Source organism: Athene cunicularia (genome assembly GCF_003259725.1).
Source record: "Athene cunicularia isolate RWA chromosome 8 unlocalized genomic scaffold, athCun1 chr8_part1, whole genome shotgun sequence".
In the NCBI taxonomy this organism is placed as follows: domain Eukaryota; kingdom Metazoa; phylum Chordata; class Aves; order Strigiformes; family Strigidae; genus Athene; species Athene cunicularia.
Window position 1 is genome coordinate 7,084,074 of NW_020799109.1, and position 25,300 is coordinate 7,109,373.

General features: G+C 40.3%; 1 protein-coding gene across 1 annotated transcript in view; it reads left to right on the plus strand.

The window, feature by feature from the left end:
* NRDC (nardilysin convertase) overlaps window positions 1-25,300 on the plus strand; it is a 29,878-nt gene that overhangs the window by 258 nt on the left and 4,320 nt on the right. Inside the window, exons 2-25 of the mRNA XM_026853880.1 lie at window positions 8-38; window positions 4,610-4,931; window positions 5,116-5,197; window positions 5,823-5,976; window positions 8,342-8,415; window positions 9,587-9,682; window positions 10,598-10,720; window positions 12,205-12,262; window positions 13,257-13,330; window positions 13,521-13,590; window positions 13,990-14,067; window positions 14,501-14,621; window positions 14,700-14,758; window positions 15,357-15,411; window positions 17,916-18,020; window positions 18,280-18,403; window positions 18,945-19,031; window positions 19,634-19,753; window positions 20,491-20,542; window positions 21,663-21,813; window positions 22,929-23,056; window positions 23,390-23,552; window positions 24,827-24,858; window positions 25,161-25,299. Of these exons, the coding sequence (XP_026709681.1) occupies window positions 8-38; window positions 4,610-4,931; window positions 5,116-5,197; window positions 5,823-5,976; window positions 8,342-8,415; window positions 9,587-9,682; window positions 10,598-10,720; window positions 12,205-12,262; window positions 13,257-13,330; window positions 13,521-13,590; window positions 13,990-14,067; window positions 14,501-14,621; window positions 14,700-14,758; window positions 15,357-15,411; window positions 17,916-18,020; window positions 18,280-18,403; window positions 18,945-19,031; window positions 19,634-19,753; window positions 20,491-20,542; window positions 21,663-21,813; window positions 22,929-23,056; window positions 23,390-23,552; window positions 24,827-24,858; window positions 25,161-25,299 (2,498 nt within the window). The remainder of the gene's footprint in view (window positions 1-7; window positions 39-4,609; window positions 4,932-5,115; window positions 5,198-5,822; window positions 5,977-8,341; window positions 8,416-9,586; window positions 9,683-10,597; window positions 10,721-12,204; window positions 12,263-13,256; window positions 13,331-13,520; window positions 13,591-13,989; window positions 14,068-14,500; window positions 14,622-14,699; window positions 14,759-15,356; window positions 15,412-17,915; window positions 18,021-18,279; window positions 18,404-18,944; window positions 19,032-19,633; window positions 19,754-20,490; window positions 20,543-21,662; window positions 21,814-22,928; window positions 23,057-23,389; window positions 23,553-24,826; window positions 24,859-25,160; window position 25,300) is intronic.

Consider the following 25,300-nt stretch of genomic DNA (forward strand, 5'->3'; position numbering starts at 1 on the left):
TGCCGAGTTCAGCCCCCCAGCGACCCCAAGCAATACCGGTGAGGGCCGGCGACGTCGAGCCTCCCCCCGCACCGAGGCCACTGGCCTGGGAAGGCTTAAGAGGCGGGAGGGTGGGGGGAGGACGAGCCGCTGCCGTTGAGGCAGCCCTGGGGTAGGCTGAGGTTCCCCTCCGGCCCCGACCAGCCTACGGAGATGCAGCCCCGGGCGGCGGGAGGAGGTGGGTGCGGGAGTGTGCGGCGCTGGGCGGCAGCCTGCCCCGTGGCCCTGAAGCACCGGGGCTTGAAGCCGGGGACCGGGGGAGTTAGGGGCCTCTCTGTGGCAAACGGAGTGTGGGGGTTCACGGGTGTGTTTCTTCTGGAGATGAGCCGTCTGGTTTGTGTACAGTAGTGGGCTCGGGGCTTGTACGGAAAGGGAAAAATCAGTATTGTTCCAAGACTGCTGTGACACTCTGTTTTCGAGGAAATATTGGATTGCTGGTTTGCACTCCTCGTCCAGGCAGCTCCGTTCCGAAAGCGTTAAACCTAAGTGTGAAATGCAGTTGAAGTATTACAGAGCAGATAACAACTTTCAAAAGGTCTGTTACTTCTCCCGATTTAGATCAACTTCCGAGTTTTAACGCAAATATACCTCTGAGCGACAAAATTGCGACAAAAATTACTTTTGTGCTGCCGTTTTGACAGTGTTTTCATTTACATATTTCTGAGTAATACCCCTGAGAAGTGTAGAAAAAGATCGCCTTCTCTGAGCGCACCCACAGTGTCTCTGCGAGGCAGTGAGGGACTCGGCTGAGAACGGCAGCAGAGGTTGAGCTCTTGGGATGCTGTAAAGGCAGTCGTTCTTGAAGGGGCTCTATTATCACTTCTTTCTGTTAGGCAGAAGATTATTCAGCCCTTGTTAGAGCTGCTTTTTTTTTTTTTTTTACCTTTCATGATGTCTAATCTGCGCAGCTAGTGGAGAAATCTGCCTAAGCCTGGAACGGAGTTTTGGATTTTCACTGACATTGGTTGACAGTGAAATTCCCTGCTGGCTGCGTGAAGAGGACAGTGCCTATTGGCTTAGGGAGAAACTTGCTCCCTCCCTCCTTGCCCTATTTCCTTGCTGCTTCCTCTGGATGTCTGCCTGCCTTTCCTGCTGGTAATCTTACTCATGCTACTTTGCATGACGCTCGTCTTCCTGCAGAGTTCAGGGTTACAGAAACTGTCAGTTTAGGAAACTTCTGCCCTTACTACCTGAAGCAGCACAGTGATGAAGTTTGGGAAGCCCATTGAAAACAATCACTGGCTCTTTTGGGGCTCAGGAACCTCCTCTGCATGTAGAGAATTGGAGAGTATTTGCTTATAGCATAAGATAAACTAATACCAACACCTTCCAGAAATCCTACTCTCCACACTTAACAGATTTTTTTTTTTTTTCACTTGGAAGCAGAGCCACATCTTTTCAGAGTGATTTCCTTTTATGGGAAGTGAGCCTTGCACAGAACAGACACAGATGTTACCCTTAGGAGGGAGAACTTCAGCATGGATGAAAGTAAAGCCTACCTACATCTACTAACTATATACCAAACCTCCTAAGTACATGTAATGGCAGGTGATTTGATGATGCCTATATGCTTTTTCCTCTGTTCATGCCTCCGTGATGATTTGTACTGCAGACCAGTCACAGTGGGCTTAATAGTGACATCAGTCTTAGAATATAACATTTTCCACTAAGTTATCTTCTTAAATACAGTGATCATAAACCCAGAGGATTTCTGACAGATTTCAGAATGTATTTTCAAAAGTAAGTTGTTCGGGACAAAAATTACCATCGTAATGGAAGTTGGTTTTCTTCATTAGAGTGGAAAGTTACCTTTCCCAAAATGTATGTTTTATTTAAACTCATTCATATATGGTATCTCATGGGCTTGTATTGCTTGTTTTAATTCCCCAAATGACCCAAAACGTTTCTCTAAGTGTTTACCATGCATTGATATGTATTTCAGTGTTTACTTAACTGCTAAACAATTATCATTGCTATAAGAAAAAAAAACTATGTGAGAGAACAATCCTGTTTAAACTTTTCCAGGATGTTTAAACAGTATTTTTAAGAATTTTAATTTTATATTTAATCCTTATTTATATCAATGCCTGTATAGTACTTCAAAACAGCAACTGGACTATGCTTGCTTCTGTTCCTACGTTACATGATTGTATTTTTTTGTACTGTATTTTACATACTAATTGATACTTATGTATTGATTACACTTGTTCTTTTCCATTGGACTGAAACATGGAAAAAGTAAAGAACACCCATGTCAGTTGGTGCTTCTGTTCAGTATAACCTAAACTGCTCTAGATTCTCCTGGAGTGAAATCTGATAGCCTTCAACAGTGGCTTGATTCAGTTGTTGTCTTACTACGGAGGGGCTTTCTGTCCTAGTATGTGGCACCCACAAGTCTGAAGATGAGCAATGTAAAATTAGTATCATCCGCTCCATTAGTTTAATTGGAGGTATGTGGAAAGGATCAACCAGAGCTACCGGATACATCTGGCTAAACAGCTTTATGGCAAGTTGTTCTGCAAGAATAGGACAGTTTTGTTCTCTGCTTTCCATGACTATCTGTTGATCACTGGGAAGCCAGTGTTCTTTATGGGTCACGAACACCTGAAGATGGCGGTTGTATGCGGAGGTGAAGATGATGATGCTTCTGCTGGAAGATGTGCTTGTAGCAGTGTTGACTTGTCGCTGTCTGGGGCTGTTGCTCCGGGAGCTGAAGTGGCTGTGTATACAGTATGTTTGTTTTTAGGACCCCTGCTGTGCATTCAAAGTGCTGCAGCTGCATAATGTGACATATGTATGTGCAAAGAGGCTTTCAGAATGTGTGGATGATTAACTTTGTACCCAGACATTAGCGTGAACCTAATACTATCTGTACCTCCTGCAGTTAGTCATGGCATGTCTGCGAGTTACACACTATGTGCTGTAGTTTGAATGAGCAAAAATGCACTTGTGCTTTCAATTGGAACAGATTTGTACTGCTCAGCAGTCCTGCAGCAAGCACAACGTGTGTTAATGCTTATGAAACCGTGCCTCTGAGTAAGTGCTATCAGTGCCTGTTGAATGAGTGGTCATAATTCATAAATTTAATACAACTATTAACCATTTGTACTTTAGCTTTCTTCATAGACTTGGTAGTCTGAGTGTGGCTTTTTTCTTTGGCTCAGAACTGCTTAAATCTTGTCACAGTACCCCCTTTATCCATTTTTTCCAAATATGTCCCAATGATATTCAGGTGGGAGAGAAGTACCCTGAGTAACTAGTTTCCAAGCTGGTCTGCAGTTTGCACAGCCATAGCCAGTGGCCTGCAGCTTTAGTAAAAAGCAAAACTTACACTGACTTCATATTTTTTATTGGAATATTGATAATAACACATGCTTTTATTTCTGGGAAACGTTGAAATTGCATAATGATAATCATGAATGAAACACATGAGAAATTTCTTGTGAGAAACTTTGAGAAACATGGAGTTTGAAAACACACAACATGCATTTTGTTTTTCTTTTGGGTACTTGCCACAGAGCTTGAGCTGGAAATCTCATGTGAAAGTTCTGCTATCTAATTATAACAGTGGCCACACTGCAAAGTTCTGATCTGGTATAAACTTGCTCTGTAACTTGTCTTTTTCTGGCAGCATGGGATGTGACCATGCATTTGTTTTGTACTGGCTTTTTTTTTTTTTTCCCCTGGATCAGATACCACCTGTCTATACCACAGTAGTTCTCAGGTTGGATCAAGTATTTTCTGGATCCAGCACTTCTTCCTTCTGTTGTATGAGCCAGTGAAAGCTCCTGGGAGGGGTGCTCTGGCTAATCGGGCAAATTGTGACACACTATTCCAAATCTGATGGGGAACAAATACTACAGAGAGATCTTGTAGTGCAGAGCATTGGTGCTTGCAGTTCTTAGTCTAAAAAGTTGTAGAATGGTGCTGGACAGAGGGTTTGTGGGCACACACATACATAAGAAATTCCGTCTGTGTATACACATACACAAAAAAAAGTCTGTCTATATTGCTTCTTGATAGTAACCCAACCAACTCACTGTGATTTATTTTGTTAAGCCTGCAGAGGAGGTATCTCCTAACACACGCCTCTTATGTCTGTGGACACTGTTTAATAGAAAGCATTGATAAAAATAAAGTCTCTGAGGCCTGTGTAGCGGCAAAGATCTTAATTCTGTCACATAATATATGTTTCCAAGAGCCTGACAAGCATAACAGACTGTTAGAATTTGCCTGTTCTGAGTACATGGAAGTTTTCTCTGAGTGAGTGCTAGAAGCTTAAATATTTCAGAAAGAGCGAAAAGCCCAGATCAGTGACCCTGACCTTCTGGGGAGAAGGGGTTCTGATACCACCTTGAATTGTTTCTTTCTTATTTCTATAGCTGTTGAATAGCTCAAGAGTGTTTTTACTTTCCCACTACAAAACTGCTCACCTCCTTAGCTGTCATTAGATTTTCATTAGGAAATCTCAGTTGAAGACCACAGAACTATTATAGGAAATAATTTTCACAATTCTGAAAACTGAGATTTGGGAAGGGAGTGTATTCATTGCAAATAATTATACTTTCAGGTATATCAAGCTGCAAAATGGCTTATGTGCACTTTTGATTTCTGATTTGAATTACTTGGATGGTGCCCCGGCTGCTTTGTCTTCGGAGGAAGAAGATGAGGAGGATGATGATGAGTCTGAGGAGGCAAGTGATGAAGATGATGACTCTGGAGCTGAGATTGAAGATGGTAGAGAAGGTTTTGATGATGAGGACTGTGATGAGGGGGATGAGGGTGAGGACAATGATGGAGATAACGAGGATTTCAATGATCCTGATGACAGTGAATTAGAAGAGCTAGCTGAAAAGGAAGAGACAAGAAAGAGAGGCTGTACAGAAAAACAGGTATGTACTTAAAGCTGTAGGGTGAAAAGATATACAGTGAACTTTCTTATGGTCTGAAACCTTGTGATCAGGCATTCAGACTAGACCTCCTTTTTATTGTGCCTGTCCTGATTGATTTATACCTCTGTCATTTTCCTGAAGTGTTTCTTGAAGCAGCTTTTAGTGAGTTTTGTATTTCCTCTAGTCTGCAGCAGCCCTCTGCGTTGCTGTTGGCAGCTTCTCTGATCCCGAAGATCTGCCTGGATTAGCACACTTCCTGGAACATAGTATGTATCTGCGCCTATTTCTTCTCCAGCTTCAGTGCCAAATGAGTGCTGTCTACCTCTGAATATCTGTAGTATTTTAGTCTCATTTCAGCTACCCCAGAGTTTATTTTCATTAGTTAAAAAATTTGTGTTGTTATAAAAATACTGATTTAATGTTCTTACTATGGGAGAAAGTGTCTCATTCTCTTTGGCAGGCTGTGCGTTAAGGTACACTTTTCTGTTATCCATTAAATGTGAGGGGAAGCGTGTTACCTATGGTTTTATAAACTAGGCTGGAGCTACAGCCCTTTATCTCTCTAGTAAAAGATAATGAATTAGTAATACGGGCACAGAAATCACGTGATGTTTCTGGCGAGATGTATCTTAAAATACTACTCTTGACCGATTGGGGCCAATCATGCCTAGAAAGGCACTGTTGTTTCCAGTCTGTCTGGGCCTTCTGCTAAAGGTAGCTTGCACTAGTTATTGGGCAGATTACAGAGTCTGTTGCTATTTAGTAGTTAGCCTCTGTGTGTGGGTTGTGGGTCAGTTGTGGGTAACACTGAGCTGAAGAGGGGTTGCTATAGCTGCAATTAATGTCATCGTATTCTTGTCATCTTGATAACCTTGCTGATTTTTGTTCCAGTGGTTTTTATGGGCAGTCTGAAGTACCCAGATGAGAATGGGTTTGATGCGTTTCTGAAAAAACATGGGGGCAGTGACAATGCTTCAACTGACTGTGAGCGGACAGTCTTCCAGTTTGATGTGCAGAGGAAGTACTTCAAAGAAGCACTTGATAGGTAACTTCACATAAATGGTGATGAGGTGGTAAGAAATGTTTATATGTGCCTCAGGAAGTTGGGTGCAGCTGTGTTCAGCTCTTCATTTTGAGGTGATCAGGGCTGTTGCTGAACTTCCACAGGTACTCATACTGCCAGAGAGGATATTGAATATAAAGAAAATATTATTTCCATTTGGATATCTTTATGTTTTTTCACAGAATCAACTAGGTTGTAAAGGACCTTGAAGAACATCCTAGCTACAGCATATCCTTAAGCGCTAAATCGACCCGACTCTTAAACCCCTCCAGGGATGGGGACTCCACCACCTCCCTGGGCAGCCCATTCCAACACCCAATAGCCCATTCTGTAAAGAAATACTTCCCGACATCTAGTCTAAACTTTCCCTGGCACAACTTGAGGCCATTCCCTCTTGTCCTATCACTTACTGCTTGGTTAAAGAGGCTCATCCCCAGCTCTCTGCACCCTCCTTTCAGGGAGCTGTAGAGGGCCATGAGGTCTCCCCTCAGCCTCCTCCAGATTAAACCCCCCCAGTTCCCCCAGCCGCTCCCCATCATACCTGTACTCCAGACCCTGCACCAGCTCCGTTGCCCTTCTCTGGCCACGCTTGAGTCATTCAATGGCCTTTTTGGGGTGAGGTGCCCAAAACTGAACCCAGGAATTGAGGTGCAGCCTCTCCAGTGCTGAGTACAGGGGTCAGATCCCTTCCCTGTCCCTGCTGGCCACGCTATTGCTGACACAAGCCGGGATGCCATTGGCCTTCTTGGCCAACTGAGCACACTGCTGGCTCGTGTTTTTTAGACAGTTCCTGTGTAGCTGCTGCTTGAGTACTTAGGATCTATGTAAGTCTTAATGCTTGTAGCTTTTTGATTGTTTTACCACCCTTAAACTAGTAGCATTGAAGACAGGATGCAGGCTTAGGCAGTGTGGCAACTGTTTAGAGCAGAGGTTCTCCCAGAATCCCAGTAACTCAGCCTTTGAATTATCTGTCCGGAGAGAGTTAGTGGTTTTGTTTTTTTTAATTTTTGTTTTTTGGTTCCAAGATGAATTAATGAAACTATGTAGAAGGGCAGCCTTGAAAGTTATGGTACAATATGTGCTTCAGAAGGGTACATTTAACCCCATCCAGGTTATTCAGTCAAGTATTTTTTGTCAGAAGGTATTTAACTTGCTGTTTTGTGCTGTGGGATATGTTAGTACAACGGAGCTCCACCTGTTGGCATGGTTTCCTTCAGTGAGAAGAAATCAATTGTTCGTAGGGGCTGTCAGCTGAGGATTCTTGATGCTATAAAATATCTCAGGAGGAAAGTAGACTCCACTGTGATCAAAATACATTCCTGTGATGATGCCAGGAACAAATCTTTGTACATTTTAGCGAGTACTACCTAAATTTTACTTTACTGGGCCAAATTCAGCTTTCATTTTCAGATTAGTCCAGCTTTTCAATGTTTGGAAGTTCAAAAGAATTAAAAAATATAATTGCAGTCTGTTGCAACAGCTCACTTAGTGGAGGTGAAACACAGAAATTATGAATTCTGTAGAAAGTATCTCATACAAAGAGGATAGATGGATGTTGCTGATGATTTCTGGTCATTCAAGCACTTCTGAATCTAAAGAAATTGAAAGACATCATCTTTCAGTAGTCTTTAGCGTACTGGGTCCTGTAGCCATAGAATTACTGTTAACCTTTTGTTTCAGCAAGTTCAGGGCATCATTAAAAACTCAGCAAATAAAATAGAAATACTAGATTCTCTGGCAGCCTTTTGCAGAGCCTCCATTCCTTGCAGATTTGTCCCTTTGCATTGCTCTGCTCTCTCTGTGTACAGAAGAAGATATGTATCTGGATGACAGCACTGACTTTTATAGTAGCTAATAAAATTGTATTTGCTATAAAAACTTCTGTTTCAGGACATAAATCAACGATTTGTTGCCTGGAGTTAGGAGAAAACTTCCCCTATGGTCATGTTGTTCCTAATGAGCAACTGAGGATTTAGTCTGAGACATCTGATGCTGGTGCCTATTGCAGTCAGGAACCGAACTAGGTGGATCACTTGTCTGATCTGGTATGATCCTTCTTGGGATGTAAAGGCAGATACTCCTGCATCCGTTAGCGTCATACCCTACTGTATGCAACCAATTCATTCTTACTCTATGGAGCATGGGAGCCCTGCCCTTCGGTTTTTGATGCTATCACAAAACTGGCTTTTTGTCTTTCCTTAAGACAGTACAGTGAAGAATTACATAATTTGTAGTAGGACAAGCAACGTTATAAACTAAAAATAGTGGATGTTGGTTTTAATTGTTGAGGTTTTGCCCTGGCTTAATAGACACTGAAGAAAAGCGCATGAATTTTTCTGTTTCATAGGTGGGCACAATTCTTCATTCACCCTCTGATGATCAGGGATGCAATAGACCGAGAAGTTGAGGCTGTAGACAGTGGTAAGAGCATCTTTTTCTGTGCGTTTAGCCCATATTCTTAAAGAAATCAACAGTGAACAACATGCCTATAGCTCCAGCATAGCCCCAGTGTTCTCTCCAGTCCTCTGTGGAGTAAATACAACAAGTCAGGGTCACTGTGCTTGTCTCCTTATTGTAATGCCTTAATAGCTACAAATTTGCTTTAGAGAAGGAAATTGAACCCGGCATAGAAGCAAGTGGAATGTTCACTGATCTAGTATGTTATGAACAGTTCCAGGCTGCCTATAAAACTTTACTGTTTTCAAAAAGAACTGTTATTGGCACATACACTAACTGGTTCAAATATGTATTCCAAGTCTTCTTCATCTGTCCTTTCACAGAAAACTGAGCAATTTGATCTTGAATTTAAATGTCAGTATAAACAAGGACCTATCTTTTGTGTTAAAGTGTGGTTTCTTCAACAGCTGAAGCCAATTTACGCCTTCACTTGCACTGCCTTTACGCAGATCCACTCCTTCCCTTGTACTCACACTGTAGTAATGAGCTGCCCAGTAAACTGTGGCTTGATGAACTGGCTGCAGAATAACCCAGCCCAAAAGATTATTTTACAGCTGTCCTGTGCATGTTTCCTATTACCACCAAAACCAGGGAAATTCAGTTGGAAAGGGTAAATTCTTGATTTTGGTAGAATCCCATATTTAGATTAGTGTAAACTGATTGTAAAACTGTGTTTCTTGAAACGACCTTGCTCAGCTTTCAATTTCTTATTTCATTATTAGGCTACAAGTTGTTCTTTATGATATATGGGAGAAGCAGGTTTGTAATTGTTCTCTGGCCCTTTCTGCAGGTTCTGACCCTGTAGAATATTGATGGCCTTGTGTACCCATTAACTTTATCAGATTTAGAGGATTCACATGGGACAGGCTGGAGCTTTACATGCTTCCCCTCCTTATCCCTTTCTGTACATTTCAGCAATGAGCTATGGTTTTCCTCATCTCTTGACTTACATTCATTACTGCTAGCAAGTCCTGTTTCTTATCCTATTTCATTACTTCATCATACATTAAACCAAAACTATTTCAGTCTACATCTGTGTGGTATGTCTCCTTTTCAGTTTGGTAGGGGTTTTTGTTTTGTGGGAACATGACCTCAAATTTTAATGCCTGCTACTGCAAATTCTTTAAATTAACAGAGTATCAGCTAGCAAGACCTTCTGATGCAAACAGAAAGGAAATGCTGTTTGGGAGTCTTGCCAGGCCTGGACATCCTATGAAGAAATTTTTTTGGGGTAAGTTCTGAATTTATGGTATGAAGTGGTGGTAATACTTAAACCTTTAACCACTTAAAAGATGCACAGCAACACTAGCCTTGCTCGGAAGTATTAGAGCAATTGTTCATTTTATAGTAAAATGTTTGGGAATAAAAGCAGCTGTCTGCTTCTTAAGATACTTCTTGTTCTCATACTGCTTTTTGCTGATGTTAAGGCTAGGTTGCCCTGGGCGTATAATCATGTAACTTTCTGTTAATGTAAAGGTGGTGCTCTCTGAGTCATCTCTGTCTTGCTTAAGCTTGTTTTTTGCTATTAAAATTTCCTGGAAAAATAAAGTATTTCTGGATTTGTGACTAAGAAGGCTTTTCAAAGTAAGTAATTCACTGTTGAACTTGCAGAAGTAGATCTTCACAGCTATGTGAGTGGAGCAGAAGGGAAGTTTGTCCTTCTTTGCCTGGACAATAGAGAGTCCCAGCTCCCTCACCCTTGTGATGCTGGTGAGCATGTAAATAAAGTGATGGGTAATAGAGTTAGTCAGCTTTGAAATGTAGATTATTTTTATAAAGTTCTGTAATGACATACACTGAGCATCACACTTCCCTCTTTTTCCCTCCCGTTCTGCAAGTTCCGTTGGTGAAGAAATAGCTGGCAACACACAACGAGCTGTGTAGTACATGGTATTGGTGATTTGATAGTGCAGGAGGACTTTGTCCTTCCTTTTCATAGAAATATCAACTCTCCTTATAATAGGAAATAGAAATTGGAAGATACTAAATTTCATTCAATGTTCCTTGAAATCCAGATTTCTATTAGGTATTTTTAATGTGCTTACCATGTCTAGACTTAGTGCCAGGAGAGGAAAATAAATTCTCGGTATATCTGGTCTTGACATAACCAGTGTCTAGATAACTAACCACCTTTTAATGTTTACAGGTAACGCAGATACACTCAAACACGAGCCTAAAATGAATAATATTGATACCTATACCAGACTGAGGGACTTCTGGCAGCGCCATTACTCTGCTCACTATATGACTTTAGTTGTCCAATCTAAAGGTACGTTAGCTGTTCCTTAAAAACAGGCATATTTCTGCTGTTGATGTAGTGCTTTTGGCACCAGTTCAGCTGTAGCCCAAGCTGTTTTAGTGGATTGTCCAGTCCTGCAGGAGGTATTTATATGTAGATTTTAGCCTGGTTTCCAAATAAAACAAGACCTCAGTAATTGTGCTGTGTTATTGTCATCCTGTCACTTCTTGAGAAACTTTGAACTGAAACTGTTGAATAGGTTCCAGATCAACACAGAAGGTAAAATCTCAAAGATATATTTAAAAAAATATTGTAGGAATCTAGAGTCAGACCACTTAAGTGATTTAATGCTGCTGGTTTCTCTGCCATCAACAGTGAAACTCCACAGAAAATGATGGGGAGACTGAGACTGCATCTCCCAGATGTCTTGTTCTGTTTGGGGTTCTTTCAAAAGAAGTCTTAAAATAAAACATATTTCTCTAGGAAGGATATGGATTCTAAGGTTTTTTCCCCATAGACTGAAAAATTCTGTACAAATGGAATTGAGTTTCATTTCAGCAGAGAACTTTGGTAGTTTCTGCTGAGAATAAAAGGAAGAAATTTCTTAGAAGTTAAGCATGTAGTAGAGCCCTGTGCTGAAAATAAATGGTTGGGTGTACTGAAATTAGATTTGTGCTTAGGGCTTTTGTTGAATGCCAGAACTGATTGCAATTCCCATCTGTAAAATGGAGATGGTAATAATAGAATGGTGGTAGTTCTTTTCTTCTCCTAGGCTTTTATTTTCTGTCTAGACTGTAAACTACTTAGGGCATTGAATGCCTCTTGAATAGTCATTTACATAGTGATATATTGTAATATTTCTTCTGGTGATTGGTAAGAAAATCAAAAATCGTGGTAACTGATAACCAGCCAGGTCAACTTTGTGTTTCTGTCTCTGTTAAAACAAAAGAAACCATGAATCCTCCAGCCTTTTCTGTTGTTGTAGTTTAGCATATACAGCATCACTCTGGGAATTCTGAATGCTTGCTTAAACAGGCAATTTCCAATTGGTCAATAAACTTCTGAATCATGACACTTTTTGTTTAGGAAAGAGGATGAGGAGAAGGAATTTTTAGCACTGTGGGACTGTGTTTGCGTGTGAAAACTGATGTGTATATTCTGGACATAGTGATGGAATGAGTCTGTCAAGTACTGGTGATTTTGTAGATCACAATGTCAGTAATTTCTTTGTACAATCACACCAGATACTACTGAACTTTAAATCCCAGTTGTATCAGCCTGAGATTTCAGCACTATATAATAACCCAGAGCTATGACCAAAGATACAGTTCAGTGAGTGTTAAGAATCAGCTCAAACGAACAGCTTTGAAGCTTACAGTTTAGAATTTAGCAATTTTAAAATGCTGACTTGCAGCCTCTTAAAAATAACTGAACTGGTAAGATAAGATAAAGAATTTGTCTTAGATCTTCAGGAAATTGCAATTCTAGCTTTCTTTTTTTTCTCTCCTTATTAGAAACACTAGATACGTTGGAAAAGTGGGTGACAGAAATCTTCTCTGAGATCCCAAATAAGTAAGATTCTTTTGATGCATAAAGGCGTGACAAATTATAAAATTATCTGTTCTTAAAATTATGTTTTTAAAGAAAATGTCCTTTACTGGGAAAACTAAGGAAATTAACGTTTGTTAATTAACATCCTTATCCAGAAAAAAAGGGCAGCTTTGGAAATTTAAGACTGACATTGTTTCAGGACGATTTTGTTTATGCTTAACAATTACTTAGCCTGCAAGCTGCTAACTTGCAGCAGTGTTTGCTTAATATGTGCAGACACCTTGATTTTATAATAAATCATTCAAACCTTGATTATAATTTTGCATTTCTTATCTTTGCTTTATGTCAAAACTAATTAGCAGCAAAATAATTTAAGACTCTAACTTGAATTTAAGTGTCATTCTGAGGGTAGCAACTGGTTAGAACTTGATCATTTTTTTTTTTTAGTAATTCACCTCAGTGTGCTGTCTAAAAAGGGGGTTCTGCAAAAGCTTTACCAACTTGAAAAGCAGCTTATTTCCCCTTTCATTTTCTGCTTTTGCAAGATGTTTATTTCTGTGCTGCATGGAAATGTGCTTGTGAAGTCTAATGCCAGACAGATATATTTGTCTCTCCTGACCCCCATCATTCCAGTTCCTCCTTCCCCACAAGACAATCCATCAGGATTCTGAGTCCAGGGCTAACTCAGGGTTGTTTACTGTGCTTGGCTTTCCTTTCCCCGTGAGGAAAACAAGCTTTTTGTTGTTACCGCTTTGGACAGAAGGAGAGGGAGGAGTTGATAGGGTATCTAATTCGTGGGTAATTTGTTGTGTGAGCAGAGTGCAGGTGAATGCCAGGTTGCCTTCCAGTTTGGGCTGGGTGAATCCTGGGCTGCACTCTTTGCTAAGGGCCATTTTCTGGTTACCTGGTGTACTGCCAGTGTCACGCCAGAGCTATGGATGCTTTCATCTTGTGATTATCTCAGTGTAGCTTTGAATCCTTGCCAGTAACATCACACTTTAATTTTGCTTTTAAGTGGTTTACCCAAACCCAGCTTTGGCCATCTGACTCAGCCTTTTGACACACCAGAATTTCACAAGCTTTACAGAGGTGGGTAAAATAGATTTGTTGAAATATTTTGAATGCCTAGCTTCATGTTTTCTCTGCATGATTCAGATACTTTGTAGAATAATTTTGTGTGGTTCTGAATAACTTTTAACCATTCTTTCTGCATTATGTAAAATTTCTTATTTATGTCTAATTATGTGTATTTCTATTCAGTAAATTTATTTGTGTTCAGTTGTTCCAATCAGGAAGGTTCATTCACTGAGTATCACTTGGGCGCTTCCACCTCAAGAACAGTATTACAGGTATGGTGGTGCTGCATTTTTCTACTTCTGTGTTTATGTTGTGAATAATTTATTGACTTTCACAACAAACCAAAGAATCTCATTTATTTGTGTTACAGATTACTTTGGTTCAGCTAGGGGAATGTTTTTTAAATGAGTTAAACTGATGCAGATATGGTTCCTTTTATAAATTGAGTGGAATTGGTACACTGCTGATTTAACGTCATTCCTCACTGACTCAGATCAGTCATTATGTTCTGAACTCCCACATTTTTAGCTTATTATCCTGATGCTGCCTGAAAATGCAAAACTTGGCATGAAGAAACAGACAGTATATTTTAGTCATTTGTCTAGTGATCGAGTTCTTTCTGTGAAAGATATTACCTCCTGGCATTTAATCTCTTTCAAATTTTCTTTCAGGGTGAAGCCACTTCATTACATTTCCTGGCTGGTGGGACATGAAGGCAAAGGCAGTGTTCTTTCCTTTCTTAGAAAAAAGTATGTATTTTTTAAGCATAGTAATTAAATGCTTTGCTATGATTAAAATAAATGCAAACTCTATTTTGTATATATGTATTTTCTATATATATAAAAGCAGACCAAGTCGTCTGTTTTGTATCGGCGTTTTGTAGTGATAATCTTTAAATTTATAATAGACCCAAGTAATAAGTAAGTGGTTTCTGGTCTTTGATCCATGGATCAGCAGTATGTGTGCCTCATCTTTAAGAGATCCCTCAAAGGTAACTTAGTTTTTTTCACTGTTTTTCTTAAATTCTGTATCCTGAGATTCATATCTTTATGTTGGAAAAGCTTTTTGTAAACTGTAAACAGACTGAAAGCCATTGAAGTAAAGCTATGATAATGCGAAGTGTGACTAAGCTCAAATAAAGCTGAAATGAGTAATTAATAAATGACTTTAACTCTTGCATAGATTTTGGGCTCTTGCATTATATGGAGGAAATGGTGAGACAGGATTTGAACAAAACTCCACTTACTCCATCTTCAGCATTTCTGTGACTTTGACTGATGAAGGTTACAAACACTTCTATGAGGTATGATTTACTACAAATTAATTTTCTTACTGTTTTCCTAATGTATGGAAAAAATAATCTATTCCTTCATGTCTGCAGGTGGCCCACGTTGTATTTCAGTATGTGAAGATGCTGCAGAAAAGAGGGCCAGATAAAAGGCAAGTGTTCACCACTACAGATATTCACAAGATTGTCCTTTTTCCATTAGCCTTTTATTTGTAGTGTTTGCACTTTTTGTGGGATTACTAGAGTGTGAATGGTGAGTCAGTAGTAAAGCTTGTCTCTGTGGAAACATACAAGTTAAAAAAATTTAAAAATAAATTTGCTAAATGTTTATGCTTGTTTCTTGGTGCTTTTAGTTTGATTTACTGTGATCTGATTTCTAATTTTAATAAGATGAACTAGTGTAGATGCAAGGCGCAGCTTTGTGTTTATTTAAATAAACTTGTTGAGTCAAATCTCTGGAAATCAGGACTGTGGTGTTCTGGTGTTAGCCTTTATGTTCATTTGGTTATCACATTTTGATTCTTAGTAGTTAAGTGTTCCTCTTTGGAAAACAGATGTTTCTGCCAACTGAGAAATGCCCTTTTGGATGAAAGGGAAGTGTGTCTAATACTGGCTTCTGTGTCTTGTACCTGAATAAATCCCTGAATTTGCCCTTGATGCCTTTCCTAGAAGACTGCTCTTCAGATTCTCAATAAATGTTGTGGAATAATGGAGGAAATACACATTTATTCTCTTCTCCCTCCTTTACAGAATATGGGAAGAAATCCAGAAGATTGAAGCTAATGAATTTCACTACCAGGAGCAGGTATGCATTCATTGTTTTGTGTTGATATAGGTAAACCATAAAAAGGATTTCTTTTTCTTTTTGAAACAGATTTTCAAAGTTCTATTCAACCAGAAACAGATTATGCACTTAATGAAGCTGTATTTTGGTGAAAGAATGCGTATTCTAGGCAGAGAAATATTGTGGCTTTTTCCTTACCAAAATTAACTTTTTTGGGGAGGGGGTAAGTTTTTTCTCTGTTTCAATCATTAGGCGCTTGTATGTGAAATTCTGTGCCCGTTAATAGTGCTCTGCAAATTGTGTGGAGCTTTTCAGTAGGTTTGCCTGGTTTCACTTTTTTTAAGCTGTTTTAGGACTACTGATTTCTGGGAATAGAAAGGCAGTATTGTGTGAAACGTGTGACTTGCTGGTGACCTGACCTCACAAGGGTGAGGGTGCTAATGGCCCCTTGTCCGCACAGTTAAATGTGGGTTTGTGTCCAGTCTTCCTTGGCTTACTGAAACAGCAGATAGCAAAAAATCTTGGTTTTATTAAAGATTAAGAAGGGAACACAATTTAGATCATTTGAGAAGCATCACTTCATTGACTTTCTTACTCTCACTACATTTAGCCATGTTCTATTTCTTATTAGGTAATTTAGTTGTGGGGTTTGGTTTTTTTTTTGGAATGGCACTGAAATTTCCTTTTGGGAAAAGAGATCCACATGCTACATATATGGCTTGAAAGCATCACTGAAGTTTATTGGTTTCTTTAAGATACACAGATGTATCAAGGAGAGGAAAAAAAATAAAGGAAATATTGGAAGTGGAGAGTTTTTTCTTCCCAGATGCTTTAAGTATTTTCAGACACTCTTAAGAGCTGCCAGTCTGCTGTGAGCATCAGGATGTTAAAATGTAATTTTTAGCAAATCCTTACATCTGTAGCTCCACCTTCAAAATAGCATGTGGAGGATATTGAGTGTCTTGAGTGGACTTTGAATAGCAGAAGTGGTATTTGCAAGTGATGCAGACAGCAAGGACTGCTGCCAATGACCCTAAGTGGTAGATAGCAGAGCGCTGGATTTCTTTGATGGGAAGAAATTTACACTGATTTACAAGTGCATTTTTTAAACATCATGTGGTGGGTCTTTTTAGTGGAATACAACTTCTATGAATTTGTTAGAAAAGTTCAACTACTACAAAATGACCACAGACTGTCTTCTCCTAACAAAAACTTTCCCCAGAACAGTAGAGAAGAACTAAAAATCTGTGAAGCCTGACTATTTAGCATATTGGACATGTCAAGAATGAGTATCTATTGCCCTTCATACAGTTTTATGTTTCTGTCCTTTAATTATTGCCAGCAGAAGTTGTCCAATTTGAAATTTGACTTTTTCATCAAAATGAAGCTATTTAGTCCTGAAGGTTCTTATTTGTCATTTTGGGTTCTTTTTAGTACCCCCAGCTGGAATTTTATGTTCCCCCAAACTGTTACTGCTCTAATAGACTGTGTACTTCCCAGTGTCAAGCCAGGTGGGGGTAGAAAACACCCAAGTTTACACTGGGGAAATACCCACTGTTGAGAGTCCTGCCCTTTTGACCAGCTGATTTTTGAGTGATCATTAAGAGGTTACTGACAGTGCAGGTATTTAACTCCAGAAAGCATTGGACTTTGAATATGTATGTGCTTTTGTGGCAGGGTTTGTATTTTAGGGACAGATGAATGACTTAGTCCTGGCACACCACATCTTCTGATGGATGGAAAGAGCTGGTATGTGGCCACCCTAAAGAATAATGGTCACAGAGATTTTGGGATAAGCATTTATGTGCCCCAAGAGAGGTTTAATGTTTCCTCAGATGTACAGTGTTTTAAGAAATTCCTGGTCATGTTTTCCACTGCGTTTGTAAGGCACAGGTGTGTTAAACTTGCCTCTTTTCAGGTGAACTCTGATCTGTATCTGGACCCAGGATCTGTGCAGTATGATGCTGGCTGGTTCAAAAAAAACCCAGATACCACTCAGCAAGAAGCTCTCCTTCAGGCAGACTTACACAGTTAAAAGACAATCTATACTTTCATGTCCAAGTAGGAGAATCTTTTCCTCCTCACGCTGCACATCATGGCAGAGAACTTAGGAAAAGAGCAGAACCAGAGATACTCATGCAGCAGCAGCAGTTCCTCAGCTTCCTTTTTCCAGCTTCCAGATCACTTTAAATGTTGAATTGTCTGACTCTGCTGGTGTTCCCTGGAGGCAAGGAGTGCATTCTACTGGGTCTTTAACCTAGTAGGTTTAATGACCATAAACATACGCACAAGGCCATTTCTTCTATAAAGGTGACGTCTGATATTTTGGGATTCTCAGAGGAGTCCTGAATATTAGATATGGCTGTGCAATATATTTAGTTTAATAACCCAAACTAAATGGTGTAATAAGCAGAGCATGCATTTCATGCTCAACATACTTGACCAGTCAAGCTCTTCTTGGAACAGCACATTGACATTTTACTTTTCTGATAATGTGAAAAATAGCTTTATCTATTTGCTTACAGACAGATCCAGTTGACTATGTGGAAAGCCTTTGTGAGAACATGCAGTTGTTTCAGAAGGAGGATTTTCTGACAGGAGACCAGCTCTTGTTTGAATACAAGCCTGAGGTAAATATTCTTTGAACTCTGATTACATGTTTTGATGTAAGGAAAATATAGGCATACTATATAATGCAGGCATATATACAGGCATATAATTAAGCATAATAGAGGCATGGGTTTTGTATTAATTGAATCACTTTTTATACTCAGAAAGCCAGCCTTTTTTTGTAAGCTTGTTATGTCTTGTTCTTCATGTGTTCAGCCTTTGCTGGGTCAGGCAGAGCCAGCGTTGCATTTGAACTGAAACACTGTCTTGAACTTGTAGATCATTGCTGATGCCCTTAACCAGCTCAGTCCTCAGAGAGCCAACCTCGTTTTGCTGTCTGCTGCCAATGAAGGCCAGTGTCATCTAAAAGAGAGGTGGTTTGGAACACAGTACAGCGTGGAAGGTAAAGCAGCAGTAGCAACTTAGAGAATGTCTGATTCATGCATTAGAGATATTAAAAGGGTGACAACAAAATACAACTACAAAGAAGTAGGGAAATGAATCCTCAGTGCTTTACTGGCTTCATCATTAATTAAATACCCTGTCCTGCTCAATAAGTGTTCTTCTTTGTTTGGTATCAGTCCTTTCCCACTCCCTAGATTAGATTTGGTTTAGGAGGTGGGGATCCCAGCGAGCCCTCCCTTGGCTGCTGTTCAAGTCCTCAACAGGGAAAAGAACACAAACAATGCAGGACGGGGCGTGTTGGTCGCTGGATTACTAATGCAGGCAGGCTTGATTTACTTTTTAATAGGACTGCTTCAGTCCTGCTGCAGGGGAGCTTGTAGGATGGGAGTTAGAGTCTTGATGAACCAGGTGACATCAAGAAATTCCGATCATACTGCAGGTCTTCATGGATATAGCAAAGAGATCAGATGGCTGGCCTAGGAAATAGGATAGCATTGCCTTCCTGTTGAACTAAAATGCATTTAATATTTTTTTTATAGATATTGACAAGTACTGGAGTGATTTATGGGCCAGTGACTTTGAGTTAAATCAGGATTTACATCTTCCAGAAGAAAACAAATACATAGGTAAGGCACCTGAGCATGAGCAAAATCTTACCTCGGTAATTTATTTGAGAATTTGCTGTGGTTTAGAAACAATCTTAATGTTTGTCTGAACATCAAGCTGGTTTTGCAAATTAAAAAATGAGAGCTCTGTTCACCTGAATTGTATTTAATATCCTTTAATTTATAAACTTGAGAACTTTTTCTAAGGTGTAAACTTACAGATCATGTAGCCATAACAGAGCTGGACTAACACAAGCAGTGAGAGTTAACACAGAGCTGTGGACACTCTAGAAGAGCAATTTATTTGCTTAATCCTGTTAGTTTTGAAAGCATCTAAATACCATGTGGCTTTGTTCCCGAAACCAAATGAAAATACACCCATAACTTATGTCCTTAATGGAATGCAACATCACCATTTCTGCACTGCTTCTGAGCCACTGTTCTGGTGTGAACTGAAAACTAAATATTTTTTGGGTCCAAGAAAGCATTATCACATATGATTTAGCAAACTGGGAGGGGAAAAATATATTTTGTTTGTAATTTTGAAGACTTTCATGCATGTAGCCTGGCTGTGTCTGTGAAACCCACTAACTTCTAGTTTTGGTTTGTTTTTTCTTTGTTAGCCACTGACTTTGCTTTGAAAGTTGCTGACTGCCCTGAGACAGAATATCCAGCCAAAACACTAAGCACACAGCAAGGCTGTCTCTGGTACAGGAAAGATGATAAATTCAAAATCCCAAAAGGTAACTAAATGTCTTAGGGCTTTCTAAAGAATAGGAAGTTCCTGGTTTTACCAGTTGGAATTTATTTGAAGGCAAATAACCCATGAAGGTGTTCACCGTTTAAACTCGGTGTTTACTGTCGGCTCTTCCATGGTCCTTTTGATATGTTTATTAGCTGTAATAAAAGAGAAGCAGGTACACTACCCTGCAGCAAAGGTGCTCTGCTGATACCTCAGGTTAAAAAGTGGAAACACTGCAATATACTGGCTTGTGAATGTCTGACTGTGGATAGAATTGGGCAGACAGAATATGATACTGCAACAAGGGCTTGAGAACCATGGAACACATTAGAAGAGACTATAGTCTCTTTTAAAGAAAGAAAAATATAACCTGGATCTGAGACAAACGTAGAAAATATATTGCTTCTTTCAAGCAGAAGGTCACAGGTTTTAGTGTCTGTTAAACAGCTGTTTTGTGGAGGTTTTTTATTTATATTGGTCATGCCATGTGAGTTAGTATTCTGCAAAGCACAGCTTTGTGTTTTCTGATACTTGGTATTTTTAAGGGAAGATTTTTGGAGTGAAAAAGAGAAGGTGTTTGATGATGACAATAGAAGCAAAAATGTAGTCTTACAGCCGAATGACCATTTCCATTAGACTCAAATTGTGACCAAAGAACAACCTGATAGAAATATATTTGACTTCAGAAAGCTGTCACTTGTATACAATTGCTCATTTAAGTTTCTTTTTCCCCACCAGGTTATGTTCGATTCCATCTGATCTCTCCGTTGATACAGCAGTCTGCAGAGAAGTGAGGGTTATATTATTTATGCTTTTTGTGCAGAGTAATTAAATCACCATACCTAGCAAAAAACTATGAAGAAAGATTAATTTTAAACCGGAATAAAATAAGGCTTCATTTTCTCATGTTCATACACTTTCCCTGTGGTTTTATCTGTAGTTCAGCGAGGGTGGTTCTGCAGCATGTTGTTAATGTAGCAAACAGATACATAGGAGTTTCATGGTGTCTTATTCCTCAGTGCAGGTTTTGGGGAAAAAGAGAGCATCAGTGCACATACCGGGAGGAAGGGCTTAGAAAAGGAGTTGGTCCTGAAAAGAGCAGTTTGCAGTCGTGTCCTGAACCAGCAACTTGGGAGCCTGTAGGAGCAGGTGAAGAGACTGTCGGCAGCATTTAGAAACCAACTGTTGGTTACACAGACCCCAGGGTCATGGCTCTGCACGTGCTGCACATGTGCTAGTCTTAGGCTAGCATTGCCATTTGTAACAAACTTCATAGTGCTTTTATCATAAGCCTGCTGAGACCTGCACAACTAATGTTTTTGGAAAGCCTTTATAAATCTGTTTTCATTGTGGCTTCGTTAGTTCGAACTTTGAATTGGAATCCAGACAATTATAAAAATCTGAAAGCACAGACTGCAATTTCCACATTGTGTAGGCTGATTTGCTCTAGCTTATTATTATTTTTTTAATCTTCATAGGTAAATAATCATCTCATTACTTAAATCCTCAGCATAACAGAGTCCATCCCCCATTCCTTTACACAAAGTGTAATAATCTCATTTTTCTCTGACTATTCAATGTTTTGAGCATTGGTGTGTTACAATGTGCATTCCTACCTTGAAAAAATATTAAATCATGTGAAGCTGGAATCTTATTCGTTGCAAAGAATAGCTGGATGTCCAGATAATTTTAAAGTAGTGTCATGTACGTTCTGGACAAAGGGAAACTTGCATTCTGTATTTTTGTGTTTTGTTGAAAATTTCCTTTTGAATCTCATTATACTTAAGTATTCATTTCTCTTGGAAAACTTACTGTATGTAACATCAAACTCATGGGCTTGGTTTTTATCTTTCTTCTATTCCATCCTTTTTTTTCTTTCTTTTTAACCTTCTGCCCTTTTCTCCATCCAGCATAGTTTTGTTTGATACATTTGTAAACATCCTTTCCCACAATCTTGGTGAACCAGCTTATGAAGCAGACGTGGCTCAGTTGGAATACAAGCTTGTAGCTGGAGAGCATGGCTTAGTCATTCGAGTGAAAGGATTCAATCATAAACTACCTGTAAGTACTGCTGATCTTCTAAATACTTTTATGTGTGCTGTTTTTTAGTGTATGTGTTTTTTCTCCTAGCAGGTGGAGCCTAGCTGGCTGGAGCTTTGAATATTTAGATTGGGTATTTTGGAAAAATTTGATTCTGTTCAGATACAGAATAATGCAGCAAATGTGTTTTGTTGTGCTTACATGTATTATAAAGATGTTTTATTCACTTACACAAGCTCAAATTGCTGACCTTAGGCTGACTTAAGAGAAATCTTCCTTTAATTAATAACTGTATCTCTATTAAGACTTTAGCAGCTTTTCCTTTAAAAAGAGCTGTGTGTCTGCCATGTTCATATAGAGTGTTTGAGCCTCTCCATCTATAAGTTCGGGCTATTTGCACTCTTTCTGGAGAAGTGTGCCTGAAAATAGGTTTTGATTTTGGTTTTGGAGGTGCAGCTGAACGTACTCATTTTGGGTAGAGTCTTTCTTTGGGGGGTTGATAAGAGCTTACTGTATGGGAGTTGGGGATCCTCATTCTCTAAACACTGGCTGTGTAAGACACGGCAAGCACAGAGAGGACAGAGTGATCAAGGAGGAGAGAACTGCCAGGCTTCCTTACACATTCATTGCAAGAGCTTGACTGGAGCTTTAACAAGACTGTCAATCATCTGTCAGACTTACTAATGTGAGGTTTAACAGAAAAAGGCAGACATGCAAATAGCATGGTCTGAATAGTCTTTTTTAAATCATTAATGTTGCACTGTTGTGATGTCATTGTGCTGGTCTGCTGTAAAATGGGAAACTGGAATATCTAATACAGAAACGTTGAAGTTACAGGCTAGGTCTGTTTCGGTGGAATGTGGAAACTCCTGTTGATTTGGGATGTTGAGCTTATTGCATTCACTTTCTAAAAATGCTGTCCTTTTGAAACTGTACTTTGGTATAGAATTGTTTAGTGAAGGACATCTAACAGAACTGAGGAATGTGCTTTAGTAACATTGCGTGTCTCTTACGTTGACCAAATAATGATGATTTTTAAGGAATTATTAGATAGGACTAATTTTAAGGACTGGTTCTTAAAAAAAAAAAAAACCAACCTAACAAAACCCCCCAACTTAAACCTGTTTTCTTTACAGCTGCTATTTCAGCTCATCATTGATTACTTGTCTGACTTCAGCTTTACTCCAGCGGTTTTTGAAATGATAACGGAGCAGCTGAAGAAAACATACTTCAACATCCTCATCAAACCTGAGACCCTGGCCAAGTGAGTTCTGGGGGAGGGCAAAACATGGCTGCATGGCAAGTGTTGAGGTTGAGCTGAAGAGCTCAGGAATTGCTGCTCCAGGGTTTGCTTGTAGCTTAGAGAGCTCAAGCAGCTCTGCAACCAGCATGTGGGGTCACATGGGGCGTCCGCGTAGGTGCTGTTCTGCAGTGACCTGTAGCCAGCAGCAGGTGCTGAGGGCGGGCAGGTTCACCCCCAGCAACGCTCCTGGGGACCGTCTCCCTGTCTCCAGTACGATCCCACATCAGAAATGGGATCTCTTACCTTAAACAGCTCTTGACAGCCTGTGGTTTTGTTGTCCTCCTTGCCTTGCAGGGATGTGCGTCTCCTGATTTTAGAACACAGCAGGTGGTCCATGATAGATAAATACCAGACACTGATGAATGGCCTCTCCATTGAGTCTCTCTCATCCTTTGTTAAGGCTTTCAAATCACAGCTCTTTGTAGAGGGTCTCGTACAAGGAAACTTCACGAGCAGAGTAAGTACAGCTTCAGCAGCTGATGTGCACTGAAACTTTTAGTTAAAATGTGCTTTAACACAGTTGCCACAACTCCAGCACTCCCCTGCCGGGTGCCTGCCTCTGTACTGGCAGTGTGGAGGCTCAGTGGTACGGGGCAGCTTCACCGCCAACAGCTCAGGAGTGCTCCTCTGGATAAGCCACTGAGGAGCCCATAGCTGCTAGTTTGAACAGAAGTTTCCAGGAATCTGCATTTAAACTCCAAAGAGAAAAACGTGGTAGAAATATACCTGTAACCTGCTTCCTCTGTTACCATCATTTTTTATATTGTTTGGCGTATTGATATATTTGATACTGAGAAATTTCCATGGTGGTGCCACAGGAGGAGGCTTCCCTCAAAGTACATTTATCTTGGAAATTTGATTGCCTGCATGGTTTGATCAAACCTCCCTGAGGTCCAGTCATCTTCAGTCTTGTCAGACACCCTCAGGTATTCATCAAAGACTTCTACCCTGGGGCTAGGTCACACATAGTCAGGCTTTCTAAACCGGGGCTGTACTGGGGCTTAGCTCCAGGTATCCAGTATCATTGAGCACCTGTGTGTGGCACGGGAGAGAAGCCTTCTGCAATTATGATTTGTGCCAAGTTTGTCTTAGCTGGTGGTGTTTGTCCTCAAACTGTTTAAAGCCTCCCAAAGAAAATGTGTTGATGTCCTTTGGGAGGTCAGGTTCTTGCAATGTCAGCTGTCCCCTCCTGAGCTGTGGAACAGAAGGAGGTCTGAAAATCTAATTGTGATTTGCTAAGAATCTTCATTCAGAATGCTTTTATTGCTGCAGTCTGTGTGAGCCAGCTCCCTTCACAGTGTGGCACATGCAGCCCTGTAACTCCTGCACCCAGTTTTACTGTTTCTCTTCCTCCCATTTCTTCTACTTACACCCAAGAGTCTCCTTGCCAGAGCTCCATGTTCCTGCACAAAAGAGGGGCCTTATCTCCTCCTGTGCCCACCCCTTGCTGTTCTAATGGCTGATGTTATTTCTCTGGCTTCTGTGCTCTCCTTCTGGAGAAGTTACAGTGCAAGCAGCCTGGAGACTCTGTTTTGCTTTGCAGCGTGGTGCAGGGGTGTCTGGAGGGACTTGGGATAAGGCGAGGGGACAGGGACACAGGTGGCACGACAGCTTGGCTGTGCTTTGCTTGGGGGGGGTCCCTTTCTCAAGGAATACGCTGGGGTGTGTGGTTGTGAATTGGGGTAATAATTATCTTCTAAACAAAACTTATGTTTATGCTTTCTCTCCTAGGAAGCAAAGGATTTTCTGAATTATGTTGTTCAGTGAGTATCTCTTGACTCTTGCACCACTCGTTATGTGGAAACTATAATCGAGTTGAGATTCTTTTCTGGAGGAAGGGGAAAGGGTGGGAGAGGTGCAGAAGTTCCCTTCTGCCCTCCTGGACACAGCACTGCTGGTGTTTGCAGGAGGTGGCTGCTCGTCGTGGCAGTTTAAGCAGACTTTGTTGTGGTTTGGGGAAGGGTTAAGTAACGTCAGACCAAGTGTGTAAATGTCTGGGTGTTATGTTGGTTTTGGCGAAGACGTGAGCGGGTGTTTGACGCTTTGCTGTCTGTGCTCCCTTCAGAAAGCTCCAGTTTGCTCCCCTGGCCCATCCCTGCCCCGTTCAGTTCCGGGTGGTGGATTTGCCAAATACGCATCTGCTCTGTAAGGTGAAAACTCTCAACAAAGGTGATGCCAACTCTGAAGTGACAGTCTATTACCAGG